The 15,468-nt window shown below is 43.7% G+C and overlaps 2 protein-coding genes across 7 annotated transcripts in view; one reads left to right on the forward strand and one right to left on the reverse strand.

Annotated features, from left to right (window-relative positions):
* Positions 1 to 145: 145 nt before the first annotated feature.
* On the reverse strand, positions 146 to 3,596 carry tmem183a (transmembrane protein 183A). The gene is made up of 8 exons (XM_086117433.1): positions 3,387 to 3,596; positions 3,033 to 3,122; positions 2,782 to 2,952; positions 2,545 to 2,704; positions 2,181 to 2,361; positions 1,611 to 1,691; positions 1,381 to 1,533; positions 146 to 1,188 (listed from the first exon to the last, which is right to left on the reverse strand). The coding sequence occupies exons 1-8, from the start codon at positions 3,448 to 3,450 to the stop codon at positions 1,009 to 1,011; spliced, it is 1,080 nt and encodes a 359-aa protein (XP_085973559.1). The 5' UTR covers positions 3,451 to 3,596; the 3' UTR covers positions 146 to 1,008.
* A 1,072-nt stretch (positions 3,597 to 4,668) lies between these two features.
* Positions 4,669 to 15,468, forward strand: part of ppfia4 (PTPRF interacting protein alpha 4) — a 51,004-nt gene continuing 40,204 nt past the window's right edge. For 3 of the 6 annotated variants that reach the window (XR_015101630.1, XM_086118027.1, XM_086118029.1), the window contains exons 1-2: positions 4,670 to 4,969; positions 5,140 to 5,431. Coding sequence is in view for 4 of the 6 variants with exons in the window: in XM_086118027.1 (XP_085974153.1) it covers positions 5,174 to 5,431 (258 nt within the window). In the remaining 2 variants the exon portion in view is untranslated. Of the gene's footprint in view, positions 4,970 to 5,139; positions 5,432 to 15,468 lie in introns of all 6 variants that reach the window. The other 3 variants (XR_015101629.1, XM_086118030.1, XM_086118028.1) reach the window with 2 other exon arrangements.

The raw sequence follows: 15,468 nt of genomic DNA on the forward strand, positions 1-15,468 counted from the left end.
TGTTTTGGTTGTTTTGTTAATGTTGACCACTGCCTGAAATGAATAAATAAATCAAATTAAAATATCATGGAAATCAGATGTGATCACAATACCACGTGTCACCACATGAGGGAAGTGTACCGTTTCAAACAAACTACAGTCAGTGTGGCATTCTAAGGGGCATTTTGCTTTTTATTCATTTTAAGACAATTAATGTTAGAGTAAATAGTTGATCTCCAACTAAAACACTCAATTGGCATCTGCCAAATGTTTGTCTCTACGAGTCTTCACAGCACATTATCAGATGAAGAGATGCCACATTTTATTAAAGCTGCTAAGCAATTCAGATTGAATCCTTTTCTGAGGTAGCGACTTCCCTCCACTGCATATTATGATCAAGTACAGCAGAGCCATGTATGATTTAACATTCAATACGCTTAACACAAGGGCAGTTATTACAGTGGTGGAAGGAAGGGATTCAATTCACACAAAGTCAAGTTTTTTTTTCCTGTGTGTGTGTTTGTAAGTGTAAAGCCAAGAAACACGAAAAGATAAACAGCGATGTAAATGTTCTCACTGGCCACTTATCACACAATACATTGTGAGGTTATGATTAAATTATCTGATTAAATCAATATATGGTTATCACTATGAGGATGTGGACGGGGACTGTTTTTATGGTTTAAAAAAAAATTTGTGTGCATGCATTAAGACAACTTAACAGAATTTCCTGAAGCGGTCATCAAGTGGCCATGTATTATGATTATCTATTTAAAAAACTGGTGAAAGCAGGCAGCGGAGGGAGGACTTTGCATCCCTCTCACGTTATCTTTTGTGGCTTTCTGCACGACTCGCCAGTGATCGATTTGAAGGGAGTTTTGGGAAGGCCATCTTTATTGACCGATAAATGCTCAGTCCGTGTAAGTCAGGAGGTTGGAACAAATTTCTCTTGGCCGAGCAGCAAGCGAACGTTGAGGATTCTGGATGTGACGCTCTGCTGTAGTCGCAGTTAGAGCGAGCCATTTATGTTTACTGGGACAAAGGGTACTGCGGATGCCACCAGTCCACAAGCCTCACACTGTGTACAGGATCCAGCACAACCTGTGTGCCGCCATGATCGCCTCTTTTCTTCCCTCTTTGGATCGGCGAGTCCTGGAACACGAGACGAACGCGGTGATGGCGCATGTCCGTGCTGACGTTGATGGTGAACTGCAACGACAGCACAGAGAGCAATGACCGTCAAAGGCGACGGGGGAAAAGAAATCATAATAAATGATCAAGATAAATGTCATGTTAGGGTGTGGTAACATCTTGCCATGTTTCAGTAGTCATTGTTCAAATGGCAACTGCAAAATCTAAATCTTACGGTAAGTATAAAAACGGAGAGGTTATCAGACCGACCAAGGTAAGAGTCATGCCCATGACCACAGGGGTGAAGATGAAGTTAAACGTTGACACTTGAAGCATGTAACAGTCAGAGTCCGAATTTGTGTGGACCTCTTCATACTGTTGGGGCATCCGCAAGGACTTTGCATGTCCGTTCTTTGTGTTTCCCTGCTCGGGAGCAAAAATGATGATTAGGTAAACTATTAAGCATCAGTGTAGTCGCTGTTTTGGAAAAAGACAACTACCTGCTTTAAAAACTTGAAGTTGAACTCCCACAATCCTTCTGGTCGAGTCCCAGTCACCTTTTTTATCCAGAATAATAAACACTGCAGAAGAAAACCAAGTCAGACATTCACTCCAACGAGATACAGTCCATGCCAAGCCTTGTCCTTTGCTTCCACAGTCGAACCAAGAACTCACAAAACAATATTGTTAGGACTTGACACCTCTAAATCTGCCGCTGTGCATAAAAGCCTTGCGAGACCTCAACTTCAGCTCAGTGAGTACCTGAAAAAACGGACTGCACAAGTGTTTGCTTTTAATTTGCCTTTTTTGTGATGTCACCAGATAGCAGGGATGGCAAAGAGGAGAAATATGAGTTATAAATGTCAATGTAACTCAATGTGATTCAAGGTACATGCCTCCGTCCTGGCTACAGTTATATCGGACAAGATGGTAGAAACTGACCATAGATGATTTCTTTTATAAGAGATTGAGCACAAAAAATATCCAGTTGAACTAGAAACAGAAACTGAAACATCTGCAGGAAAGAAGGTCTTAATCATGTCTGAGAGCAGGGTGACAGGGTAGTTTACCTTGGAATTGAGCAAAGTTGTAGGTGTAGATTCTGGCATGGTTGGAATTTTGGAGACACGTGAGCTGAACGGCTCGTACAAATGGAAAAGGGAGCGAATTACACGGGCCCTGAGACTGCACATCTTGTCAATGCAATCAGGCTGCAGACGAAACGGCAGGTCAACATCAATCCTGTAATGCCTTTGAATGGGAGAAATGATGGGAGGGAGTAAAAAATATATATACAGTATATCAGGTATGTTATACTTGAACCGCAACGCAACCACTATTTTGGAAACACTTTTTGGGCCACCCTCAATAACAATCAGCCACTTTAAACAACAAATGTGTGATATAAAATTCATGGGGTAAAATTAACCTCACCTTCTGTATAGCCTGGTCCAAAAAACTGCAGTGCATGTGACCATCCATGCATTTCTACAGATTAGTGAGAATCTGCAAACGTCTTCTGGTCGAATATAAGAAGAAAGCACAAGCCAGATGTCCACTGGATACTCCTGTCCGTCACTGCTCTCACTGTTTTCTAGAAGGGCACAAATTGTATTTATTTAAAACAAAGCTGCTTCTCACTTGTTCTTCATCAATGCTGTCATATCATACCCTTTCTCCTCTTGTTCTTCTTCTTGTGGATCACTTTAGTTTCACTGTCGCCATCTTCTTCTGCGTCTAGGTCATCGCTGCTGTCCAAACCATCTATTTTGACGGTCCCAGCAGAGGAAAGAACCTCTTCTACAGTACCCTGAGATGCTTCCAGGCCACATAATAATTTGACTGAAAGGTAAAGCGCTCAAGTTAATCAGTTCAGACACAAAACCTGAAGAAATTGTGTGCAGCAGTCATTGTTGAATTACCTTCTTTTTCAACTGCATTTGCAACAGCCTTTTTCACCCTACCAGATTTCACAACGGCCGGATCGGCATCAGCGTAATCAGCCACAGTCACTGAAGTGGGAAAAAGTGCATGGTCATACAGCATTTATCTTTAAGAGAACATGCACAAGACCTCTGGCTTATATTTAACCTGCGAGCTATTTGAAACCTAGGGCAGTATGGAAGAGATTATGGTATTTTATATTATTAATATAATTAATTGATGGTTTTAGAACGTTCTGAAGCTGTCACGCCATATTTTTTTATGAACCAGAGTTGTTGCAGGGAACTGCTAGCTTGTTGGCTAATGGAAAAGTGAACACAAACTCGACCGACCTGATTCCGAGCAAACGTCCCCAGCCCGAAATTTCAGCCGTTTTCGGTTCCCTTTCTTGGGCATGTCGACACTAATGTTCTGTGGACGCTTAACGTGGCTGTGAATCCAGCCATGGCTCTATGGCAAGCTGGGATTCAGAAAAAGAAAAAAGAATGAGAGAGATATTGAAAATTACCCCGCCAGGATCTTCAGCCATCATGGAATGACGTTATGGCTAACATCGCGAGAGTAGAGTTGTCTAATTCAGGAAGTAGTGCTGCTCGGATTTATATATGAATGGACCATCGATTGGCACATCGCGGGTGAAGTCAGAACGCAACCATTTTACGTTGCCAATGTTCTTGACGACTTTTTTTTTCGCTGAAAACATAGTTATTACTGCGTGTTTTATGCTATGATCAACATATGGAGAAATAAAAGCCCCCGAAAGAACGAACTTCACTGTTTGCATCGAAACATTGAGCGAAAATTATCTTAGTATCGTGAATTGCGACTGACAGGTTCGGTTGACGTTTCCTATCGAATTTTTACCTGGTGGGTCTAGCTTTTCAAAAGAAAATGCGTCAAACTCAGGCTTGGCGGCCAGCTCTGTTACAGAACATCATTTTATGTGACCCGCAAAAGCAAATTTTGTGCATCCATTTCCAGGATTCTCGTTCAAATCTACCAAAATTTCAAATCGTTATATGCAATATGATTTAATGCGGTTACAAATCTGAGCTCCTGGCCTTCTTCTTGCATTACATAACTTTAGCTTAAATGATCTGTTTTATTGTATTTTCTGGTTGGGCTGTAGCAAAGAAAGCACTGTGAGGCTATTGAAATTTTTTCCCACAAAGCTGTATAATTTGTGAAGTATATGGCACACGTTAGAGCAGTTAAAACCTAAGAAGGCTTGTAATATCGTTTTATGTCTCCCATTACAAACGCATGGCGAGATCCCATTTTCATTGGAGATCCTGCAGGGAGCGCTGCGCATCCAAGTGTGCAATCATGCACAGTCGTAATGAGCGTGTGCCTGCGTGGTGGTGATGGAGCGACTGGGTCATAATCATGCAAATAGCGCTGCACAAGTTATACGTTCACCCGTGAAGCGGAAGAAAAACATGACCTTGTAAGTGTACATCATATGAGGGAGACGGGCGACAATTGCAGATGTGTCTGCGTTAAGGGGGAAGGTGTCGCGCGTGTGTGCGTGTGTGTGTGTGTGTGTGGGAGGGGGGGGGGGGGGTCTATGGGGATAGAATCAGAGAAGGCGGATGCAAATAAGACTCTCTCTGACACGCGCACACACATACATAGACGTTGACTGTCTCCAAGAGCAGATCAGACGTTCTGTCACGGATCTATTCTGGCATTTTGGAATTCTTCCGTACTATGATCCCCGCCGTGCTCGCGGACACCGCCCCTCCGAGCGGCCGCGCGCCTAAGCTGTCAATCACGTCACGCCGGGCTTGGTACATGTGAGCGAGAGAGTGCATGGCGCGCCGGCTTGGGCGGATCTGCACACGGGGAGAAACGTCGGTGGTGAACGAAGATGAAAGGTCGCCAGTTTTCGCATCATTTCGATCACTCTGAATAGGTAAGAATATGGTGCACTATTGGAAGAACACGCATGGCGCGCGAACATTAAGTCGCGCGTTTGCATGTTGCCCGTTTTTTTTTTGTTTTTTTTTTGGCTCATGGCCTTCAATCAGTTGAGATTCATAGGTTCGTTTATATGTAACACACACACCGGTCTTGAACCGACAGTCCGCATCGCCCCTGTACATCCAGCGCAGCAGAGATGATGTGCGAGGTGATGCCGACCATCAGCGAGGGGGACTCGGCCGGTCCCCCGAGAGGAGCCGGCAGCGTCCCGAATGGCTCCGAGCAGGAGGCCAACTTCGAGCAGCTGATGGTCAACATGCTGGACGAGAGGGACAAGCTACTCGAGTCCCTCAGGGAGACACAGGAGACCCTCATCCAGTCGCAGACCAAACTGCAGGGGGCGCTGCACGAGAGGGACGTGCTGCAGCGTCAGATCAACGCGGCCCTGCCTCAGGTGAGGAGCAGCCGGTCTTTGGAGGGGCGCAGATTCCATACATTTATATTGCGCTTGTTATTTGATACTCTGTGGTCGCCTGCTTGGCTTAGGCAACAGTCAGTTCATTGTGGTTGGTGAATGCAAGGCGTTTATAGATTCGCACATACTGTGAAGAAAGATCACCGTCATGGTAGCCTTGTTTCCAAAGCATTGTGTGAATGACTTGGGACTCGTGATCTTCAAGTTGTATGAAAATAGGTCAGAGTAAGTGAACGGAGTCCTTCTACAGAGACCTTGCACATATTGACTTTCCAGTGGCCGCTCACGACTGGGGTACGTCAAAATATGTTAGAAATGTAAGTAGATGTATTGGCGAACGCAGGTCCCAGTCTCCTGAACTTGCGAGCTAAAAGACCCCAAAATGATGGCCCACATTGGCAAGTGCACGAATGCAGATGTGATGTTTTAAACCTTTTTTTAAAATGTGTGCCACACACTGTGCCGGATTTACACTGTTCATGAAAACAGAGTTCTGTATCGCTGCAAACTGCAACCACAATAACGAACAAGGTAAATCAAGACCACCCTGGCAGTGTCAATCAAAATTGAACATTATAGTCTTTGTAAGTATATCTTGAATTGGATGTCAATATTCCCTTGTAGTGATGATGATAATATTATGGCTGTTTGGTGTATACGGTGCTTCTCTTTCAATATCTTATTTTGTGAGTTTAGCTACCTGTGAGAAAACAACATTTACAGTTTGGGTCTTCAACTGAAACGCTTTGGAAAACCTTGCATCAATAAGAGTCTTACCCAGCAGTAAATGGGCAAATAAAGGTTGTTCACATTGTAATAATTTCAACCAATGAGTCGGAGTACTTGTCATATGTCAGATAAATCAACTGAGTGCAGCAATTAAGGAGTGAAAAACAGTTTCCCTGCCTGTGAGTTACTTCTTGTGATGTTCCCGATGGAGGTCGTGACTGGCATCAAGCTTAATGGGTTGCTGTTTTTCAGCTCTTGATCTTGATCAGCCATCCTTGACTAAGAAAAGTCGAAAAGCGGAGTTGTGACTATCACAGCCTGACCCACATTATGCTTGGAAACCCCGCAGAGAAGAGGCCAAGGCCCACCTTATCATTAATATGATTGAAACAGCCTCACGTGGTGACCTGTCTGCTCCTCAGGGCCGTTTATGTACTTATGGCGACCTGGAATATCTTTTGACGATAGCCTGTGAGTGTGTGTTTGAGTGAAAGAGAGCTGAATTAGCGATGTCGCAGCCACCTTGCATGGCGACAATAAGGCCTCAGCACAGGATACTGTGTTATCCTCGCCGACCATCAGGTCTAAATGCGTGGCGTGATGTCACACCGAGCACGATGGTGTGCTGCATGCATGTGTGTTAGTGTGAGAAAGAGAGAGAGAGAGAGAGAGAGAGAGAGAGAGAGAGAGAGAGAGAGAGAGAGAGAGCCATGCTGGAGATGACAGCATCGCTGCAGTCGCTTGTGGGAGAAACATGGCTGCTTGCTAGTGTACATCGCCTTGGGCTACTTGCTTCCACACATACACTTACGTGTCACGTGCGTTTTTATGTATGTGTGGCCGTGTGTGTGTGTGAGAGAGAGAGAGAGAGAGAGCTCGGATGGCAAGAGCCTGTCATGCCTGTTTTCCAATCTTGCTTCAGTGTAATGTGTAATTGTAGCTATAATTCAAGTATTAGTAATACCGTCATACACCTCAGGGACATTACACACACATTATGACTGGCCTGCTTGGCTATAAACTGACTGCGCGCACACACGTGCAGGTTTTTCACACACCAGTTGTCCTGAATGGAAATGATGCAGTGGCCTAAGCCAGTTTCTCAAACTCTGGTTCAGAAGATAAATTGGGTCAGAGCTCAAGGGTCAATTTTTATTGGGCTGTGGATTGTCCGAATAAAATACTGTAAGAAGCTATCGTATTGATCATCAAGCAGGCACACGTTTTATTCCAGGATTTGCTGCGCTTATTTGAAGAATGACGTCTGGCCTCAATACACTTCTATAGTGTAAAACACACACAAACAAACAAGAAAAAAAAAGGAGGAGTGAATCAAAGCTTTGGATGCACTGAATGTATTAGAGCAGCATTGTGTGCTCTTTGCTGGAGCCAACGATTCTATGTAGCCCCCCGGTCGGAAGTGTCTCAATCGTTTTTTTTCTCTTCCATGTTCACTTCCCTCTGTTCGTAAGGCGGTGTAGCTCATGCATGAGGACAGTATGAGCGTGGCAGGACAGCATTGCTATTCCTCAAACCAAACACTTTGTCCTCTGCTGATTTTGCCAGACAAACATTTGTCTTCAGACATGCATCATCTACACCTACTTTATCTGCGAGTGTGTGTGTGTGTGTGTGTGTGTGTGTGTGTGTGTGTGTGTGTGTTCGTGTGATTTGACAGTTCTGGGCCAGTGTGCTCCCAAAGAGTCAGGAAACACTGAAGACAGAACAATGTACAGGCACAAAAACATAGGGGAAGAAAATGTATGGTTAGATCAATACCGTTGTGATGATGTTCATCGAAACTGAGCATATTGTTTTGTGAAGTCTAAATTTGTGCTACGGCTCTCAATAAATTCTGCACCTCAGTTATCTAAACATCATTGTTCTTTTCAGAAAAGGAGGGGAATGTGTGTGAGGAATAGCAATTATAATAGCAATAGCTTTGCTGTGTTCTCTTATGCTCATTCATTCATCCATCCAGTCATGCATTTTCTAGACACTGTATAGTATGCGACTTGTGGTCTTTAGGGCCTCGGGTGAGCTTGTGCCAATCCCAGTTTACCATATGCAAAATAGGCACACCCTGGGCTGGTAGCTAGCCAATTGCGAGTCTCCAATTCGGCTAACTTGCAGGTCCAGAAAGTGCAAAATCCTCACAGGAAGGCCGGAGCGAGAAAAGATCAAACCTCAGAACAATGAGGTAGACGTGCTAATCATTATTTCAGCATGCCTTATTGAGTTATTTATTCTTTAAAAAAAAAAATGCACATTATGCAAGCTAGCCCTAATCCTGCTCTATTGAAATCAGGCTAAACAAATACTGTAGATATTAGACGTATAGCCCTATAATGTTTCACACACTGAACTGGTTTAGAATCACTTGGTTTTGCCCCACCATAAAGTCGAAACTATTCTATTTAAATGTAAAATATGTTGACCAGCAAACCAATTGCTGCGATGCTGAGATTGAAGTTGCCACCCTTGCCCAGACCGACATCCATTTTTAATTTGGCCTTCATTCTGGTCTCAGCTACTGACCTGCATCTCTCATAATGTCAGTCGTGACTGTTACAAGGATAAAATCCGTCCACAGACAGATTTATTGGTAAGCAGCAAATCAGCGCAACAATATTTCTTCCATTTATTCGTCCTATCGCCAATTACTATGCCGATAAATCTCAACTGAAACCCATGCTCTAAGGCCCTCACTTTTCCGAGCATTTGCGTGTTTTCAACTAAAAGATACTTTATTTCGGTAGGTTGGTTCCACAGTAAGCGCATCCCGAAAGTGGAAACATTTGGAAACAAGCTTATTAGCATTTCTGTGCTGAAAAAAAAATGAACAGTGAAAAAAGAAAAAAAATGTGAATGTATTCACTGGACTGCAGGCATATGTCGGCATATTCCTTACAATTAAAACACCAACGGATCACCAGGCTGTTGTTTTTGTCCTTGTCGCGCTTCTCTAGCAAAATCAACATTTACCATCCCTGCTGCAGTGTCAAACGGAGTCCCGTTTTTTTAAACTTGGAGAGAAAAAAACGGTTATGCTCCAGTTTTCCATGTGACTCGCCTTGCCTGTATGTTACAGCGATTTCAGTCATTTTTGCGAACGGGAGAATGGGGATTGTTTTTACATTGTCATCGTCTCTTTTTTCTCGTCATTTCCTTGAGCTCCTTACTTTCCAAGCCATTAAAAGTGGTGCGAAAACCGTACACTGCTGCTAATGGGCGTGCTGAATTGTTATTTCCATATACCTCACAATGGGAGGTAGAAACTTTAACTTTGCATTAATTTGATGCCCCCTATTATTTTGGAGTGTAGATTATGAGGCATTCGCTGATTTTCAAGTGTGTAGCGCAGCGGGTAGCCTTGAGACAGAAATTAACAAGAACAGCAAGGCTGGTTATTCAGAAGTCTTGAATCCAGTTTTCACATTTAGGTGGGGTCAGTTGGGTCACTTTCTCACAGTGATGCAATTTGTTTTCCACTTGTATTATTAAAAAAATAAAAGTCTTTCCATGTACGGTAGTACAGACTTTGGATCACTGGGTTTTTTTTCTCCTCCTTTTTCATTTGTCACTATCTATAGTTAGTTACTTTGCCATGCAACCTCAGAGTGATGACAAGGGAATCCTGCGGCCTCCTTGCCATTCGTTTTACGATGCCAAATTTTTCACGGTAAAGATTTCGGATGGAGGCTGTCCCATTTTCACCTTTATTCCAAGAACGGCTAACCACATCCCAGCATGAGGTCTTATAAGGGTTATAAAAAGTTTCCAGTATTCAGCCGTGTGTTTGTGTCTCGTGATGTTTGGACACCTGTTCCAGTCAGATGCAACACTGGCTATTTTTTGCCAGCATACAAATACACCAACGCACGCACACGCACACAATGCAGCCATTCCAAAACAACAACCAACTCTTGTATTGAATTGTACTGGCCGGACATGCAGTTGTGTACAATCTTTTATCCGTGTATCAATTTGATACTTATAGTTTTAGTATGTAGTAGTTTTTACTATGATTATATTTTTTGATACAGTGCCAGTATACGGGTATCTCCTGAAGAACAGTGTGCCTTGTCCTAACACATTCTTTCCATTTCGGTTTCAGGATTCAAGAGCCATTTTAACCAGGTTGCACTCTTCAGTTACACATAGCTCCTCAGGACTGTTGAGACCGGTTAACGTCTAAGAAAAGCAAGTCCTCAGTGCAAAAGACACGAAAAGCTTTTTTTTTTTGTTATATTTTCTTCATTATTTGCTTGTCTGGTCCTGGTTGGTGAAAACAATATACTGTATATGTTGCAAATTTGGGTGCTGCATTTGAATTGCCAAAAATTCTAACTGTGGTCCTAGAATAACAAACGGTGGCTCTTCAGTTTTGTTTACTTTAAACATTAAATAGGATTTACAAATAAGTTCCTTTGAGGAAAACAAGCGCATTGTTGTTTCCGTGATGATGCCAAATGGAATAAAAAAAAAAATAACAAAACCCAAAAAAACTAAACAATGCACCCCCAGAGCATAATATTTGTAAGATGGTTAGGCTGGTAAATGAGGTGCATTTATTTTGTACCTTATCTGTGCTCAGAGCGCACTGAGTCAGAGCTAATTCGAATTACGGCATTTTAGCCCTGATTTTCCATTTGCCGGTAGCGTTTTGAGCTGGCAGACAGGAGGCACATTGGCTCCGGCTGCGCTGACATGAGACGAGAGGCTCGCTGATGCGTCAGTGACACAATCCAGATGTCACAAGAGGTTTAGTATTTGGATCTGAAATGTTTAGGCCACCATAAATGACGATTAAACCATATATGTTTTTGTAGTGTTCATTCTGAGTCACGTGGTTAGCAGGTTTAATATCAGCCTTGTTTTCTGGTGAAATTAGCGATTGGCTACTGTGAAGGAAATGCAATCGTGTATGTGTGTGTTGTATATAATCCACTTAGCAGTTTCTCTCAAAAAATATCAAAATACATTGAAGCTCAAGACACGAGCACGAGCACTCAGCCCTTTTTCCTCAATATCATAGTCACATAACAGTCACAAAGTCCTTGAATAATGAGCGACGAATCTACGTCACAAAGCCGCCAAAATCAAATTTGCATTTTTCTGTCGAAGATTATTGCAGCCAAACAACAAACTGCTTATTCTCATTATTACCATTAACAAGTCTGTCTTTCATCGTTCTTACTAGAGGTAACTCCTTACATACTTCTGGGTCAACAGACATGTTTTCACATTTTATTTTTACAATCATGTTTTACTGGAGGGGGAAAAAAATAAAACATTGTCAACCACATAAAGGTGTAAAAAAAAGCTTGTTTTTTCGGAGTTGCAACATGTTCACTTTGTGCGTGTGAAGTTTGCTCTCATCCATGCCAATGTTGAGCTGACGCCACAGGATCAAGTGTTAAAATGCGTGCGGCAGCGAGAAATCATAGGCTTGAATCTAAATTGGCTCTGCGAAGAAATGCAGTTCTTACCATTGCGATAAGACTTTGTTTTGCTGTACATTATTATCCCGACTCTGTCATTTTAATTCCCATAGTAGTGCTGGCAGGCCGCTAACAGCTAGAAGCAACGTATGGCTAACTGGGAAACAAACAACAACAAAAAAAAAGAACACTTGTCGGTAACTGGGCAGGCTGCCAATACGGCTGACAAAAGTATTTTTTTCCTTTATAAATTGTGGTAACTGGATGGCAGTATTTTCAAACACTCAGAGGAATAACATTTGGTGTATTTTCGAGTGAAGTCACTTAAAAAAATGGACCCCATTCTCATTGGTGAGCTGCCGATGCCCAATCTTTTCGCTGTGTTACATAAGCCCCAAACAGGGGAATTTGGCTTGATGCAGAGCAAAGTGGAGCGTAAAGTGAGCAGCTGAATGCCACCAAGAAACCCTGTTAGAGGAGGAGAGGGAGGCAGCAAAAGAGAGAGATCGGACGGAACATGAGAAGTCAAGACAAAAGGACGTGAAAATGTTCTCAAGGGCCTTCTTGTGACGCTATCTGCATTTTCGGGGCTTTTTTCTCCTGGTGTTTTAACTTGGAACATTTGATACTTCCATCCATCCATTTTCCGACCCGGTTATCCTCACAAGGGTCACGGGGGTGCTGGAGCCTATCTCAGCCGTCTTCAGGCAGTATGCGGGTGACACCCTGAACTGGTTGCCAGCCAATCGCAGGGCACACAGAGACGAACAACTATCCACGTTCACACTCACTACACTAGGGACAATTTAGAGTGCTCCATTAACCTGCCATGCATGTTTTCGGAATGTGGGAGGAAACCGGAGTACCCGGAGAAAACCCACGCAGGCCACTTGTGAGCATATTGTAGTATTCTTTTGGGATGTGTGCCTTTAAGAGGTGTGGCCTTGTGAGGTATGTCAGGAGCAATATGGCTGGTTCGTCCATGTGTGAGTAGCTGGACGTGGGTAGTGGGCGACAGCAGCTTCTTCAGAGTATTCTCGTTTTGTATTTCAGTGTTTGGCTGTTCAATAAAGGGCTGAAAGTGCACCCGCAAATGTGGCTCTTGTCGCCCACTTGAGTGAGCATTAAACTACCCCCACCATTTCTTTTCATTTCATTTGAGCGGGGCATATCTGATGCTCAGTCACAACTTGGCTCGCAACTCCAAAAAAAAAAAATCTACCGAATGACTCTCATAAATTGCAAAACTAAATATAAAGCCCATGAAATAGATCATGACTTGAGTCCAGCGTATAGTATCTATGTACAGTTTCCTATTGTCCCAAGTAGTTTAACACATCCAGATGTAAATACCATGAAATGCATGCTGAATTCTGAACATTTTGACTGATATTCATCTTTTGATCTGAAACCCAAATGTCTTCAGTTTAACAACAAAAGCAAAGGAATTGACTTTGACGTACTAATACTTTTGGAGGGGACTGTACTGTGCCTCCCGCAGCAGCAGCGGCAGCAGACTAACATCACACTCCTCTCTCGCCAGCATCTTGACAGCTGTACATAATGTGTCATTCTCTTCTTCTCGGCCGCTCGCAATCTTCTCTCCGCTCGGTAGCTATACAGTTTGATTCAAGACCTCCTTGGAGCGGTGTCTGACCAGGTTGCACAGCTTTTAGCCCCCTCTGGGAACTAATGGATTATAATTGTGCATCGCTATCACCGCCATGCTGCCCTCTCACACCATGGCTTCGGCGCGCCATCTTTTACTAGCATCCATCCTTCGCTCTTTCCGTCACCGCGCCAGTGCCATCTGGCTCTCGGCACCAAGGCACATTTAGCTCAGCGGGGAGCCAATTTGTCCCCTCTGCATCATGGGAGATCAAGTGGGGACTGCCCCCTTAGAGACGCATACACAATGCATGCACATACGTACGTACATATGTGTGGACATCTTCAAGACTATTTATTTATTTATTGCAACCAGCATAGACACAGAGTGTGACATCAGAGGCTAAAGTCCGTAGCTGAACTGTTAAAGGGATTTAAAGAAATTCATAATGCTAAATGCACTCTATGAAATACAGTTTGTCAGCCACGAAGCACTCTCCGCGAGCTCCCATTCGGCTACCTCACACGCACACACACACACACAACACTTTCTGAGAGCGTGACTTGCAAGTAAAATAGAGGATTTAGGAGAAGGACACGGAGTTACAACACAGAGTTTGGCTCGTTAACGAAAGGCTGACATTGAACATGTTTCTTGTCTTGGGTGTGACTTCTGCCATGTTATATTCAATTATGACTTTTCCATGTTCCATCACTCGTGACAACCCCACACCCCCCCCCCCTCCCAAAAATGTATTAATATATATTTTAAAACTCGTTAATCTGTAATACAGTACTTCTAAAATTGTCAGTCAGGTTGAGGTTTTTACGTTCACACATCAATAGTAACGTCTACAGCTGGTCCAGAATGCTGCTGCTCTCCTCTTGACTGGTACTCGTAAGAGGGAGCACATAACTCCTACTCCGACATCCCTTGACTGGCTCCCTGTAGATCCTATTATTTGTTTTCAAATCTTTAAATGGCCTCACCAGACCTTACCTCTCTGAGCTTCTCCGCTCCTACACAGGTCTGCGGACCAGACATTATTCGGAGGTACCAAGAACTAAGCGGAGGCTCAGAGGGGATCGAACCTTTTCCGTTTCTGGTCCCTCTCTTTTGTATTCTGCGGCATTTGACTCAACGTGACTCAGACTTGATCTCGGTTTGACCGTTTTGTGCTTTTATTGTTGTATATATGATATTCGTACAGCACTTTGTGTACAGCGATGGTTGTTTTAAAGTGCTCGATAAATACAGTTAAGTTGAGACTCCACTGGAGAGCAAGGAATGCAATTTCTACAAGTCAAAAGCCATCATTGCTAAATTGCCCAGACGGTGTGCACCTGGCTCGAAACATCCTTCACACACAGACGCATGGGGATAAACATGCACGATGACTTCTGCTTGCACACTAAAGCAGCCTCTCCTGATGCGAATGAGAGATTGGCCACTTGAAAGCGGAGTCATGGCCGGCCACACACCAAACGTATCCGTGTTCTGAGGGTCGTCTGTGATAAATACAAGGTGACATGCTCTGACTTTGCGGCAAAAGCCACGCTCTGGTTTAATTTCAAGATCTGAATGCAATCTTGCAGAGGTGTACACTCGAGTCGTTTGAATTGACTCGAGTCAGAAGCAAAAGGGAGAGTTTGCACACTTTGGCTCTCCTTATATCCACTCTCGTGTCTTGGCTTTTCTCGCTCTCTGCTTTATCAGCGGCGTTCACTGTTAGCGTGCGCGCTGAGAGGCCTATTAGTTAGCTATCCGTCCGTCAGATAAAGCCTCATATCTCTTTGCTCGCTCGCGCAGCCTCGCTGCGACTCCACGAAGGTGGGCAGTGTGCGCTCGTGTGCGCAAAGATGTCCTTTAGCGATTGCGCGTGTGCAACGAATCGACCCAAATCAGCTCATTAAACTAAGCGCCGTGTCTCCGTGGCCCGAGAGCATGATTTTTAAATGAACGTGTGCGTGTGTGTGTTTTTGGAACAAGGTAACATTAGTGACTGAACTGTACCACCCTTGGCGTCAGCTTTTAATTCTTGTTCTAGCCTGAAATCACATGTTTTGATTGTATGAAGAAGTGCTGTTCACTTGATAAGATTGGGGGTCAGTAAGCATTGCAGCGCCCCATTAGATGACTGGGGGGGCTTTGAATTGAAATGCGTCAACGCACGCCGAGCTGCCTTCCGCTCCCTCTACAGCTGCCACTGTCTTGTCCTGCCCTCAATAACTCAC

The sequence above is a fragment of the Hippocampus guttulatus genome, chromosome 8 (assembly GCF_054856545.1).
Source record: "Hippocampus guttulatus isolate MCC_2025c chromosome 8, RoL_Hgut_1.0, whole genome shotgun sequence".
NCBI lineage: Eukaryota > Metazoa > Chordata > Actinopteri > Syngnathiformes > Syngnathidae > Hippocampus > Hippocampus guttulatus.

Coding starts and splice junctions, on each gene's coding strand:
- tmem183a (XM_086117433.1), bottom strand. CDS start 3,450: ATGCCCAAGAAAGGGAACCGAAAACGGCTGAAATTTCGGGCTGGGGAC. Junction 2,705..2,781: donor GAAGAACAAGAGGAGAAAGG/GTATGATATGAC, acceptor GTGCCCTTCTAG/AAAACAGTGAGAGCAGTGAC. Junction 2,362..2,544: donor TGGACCAGGCTATACAGAAG/GTGAGGTTAATT, acceptor TCCCATTCAAAG/GCATTACAGGATTGATGTTG.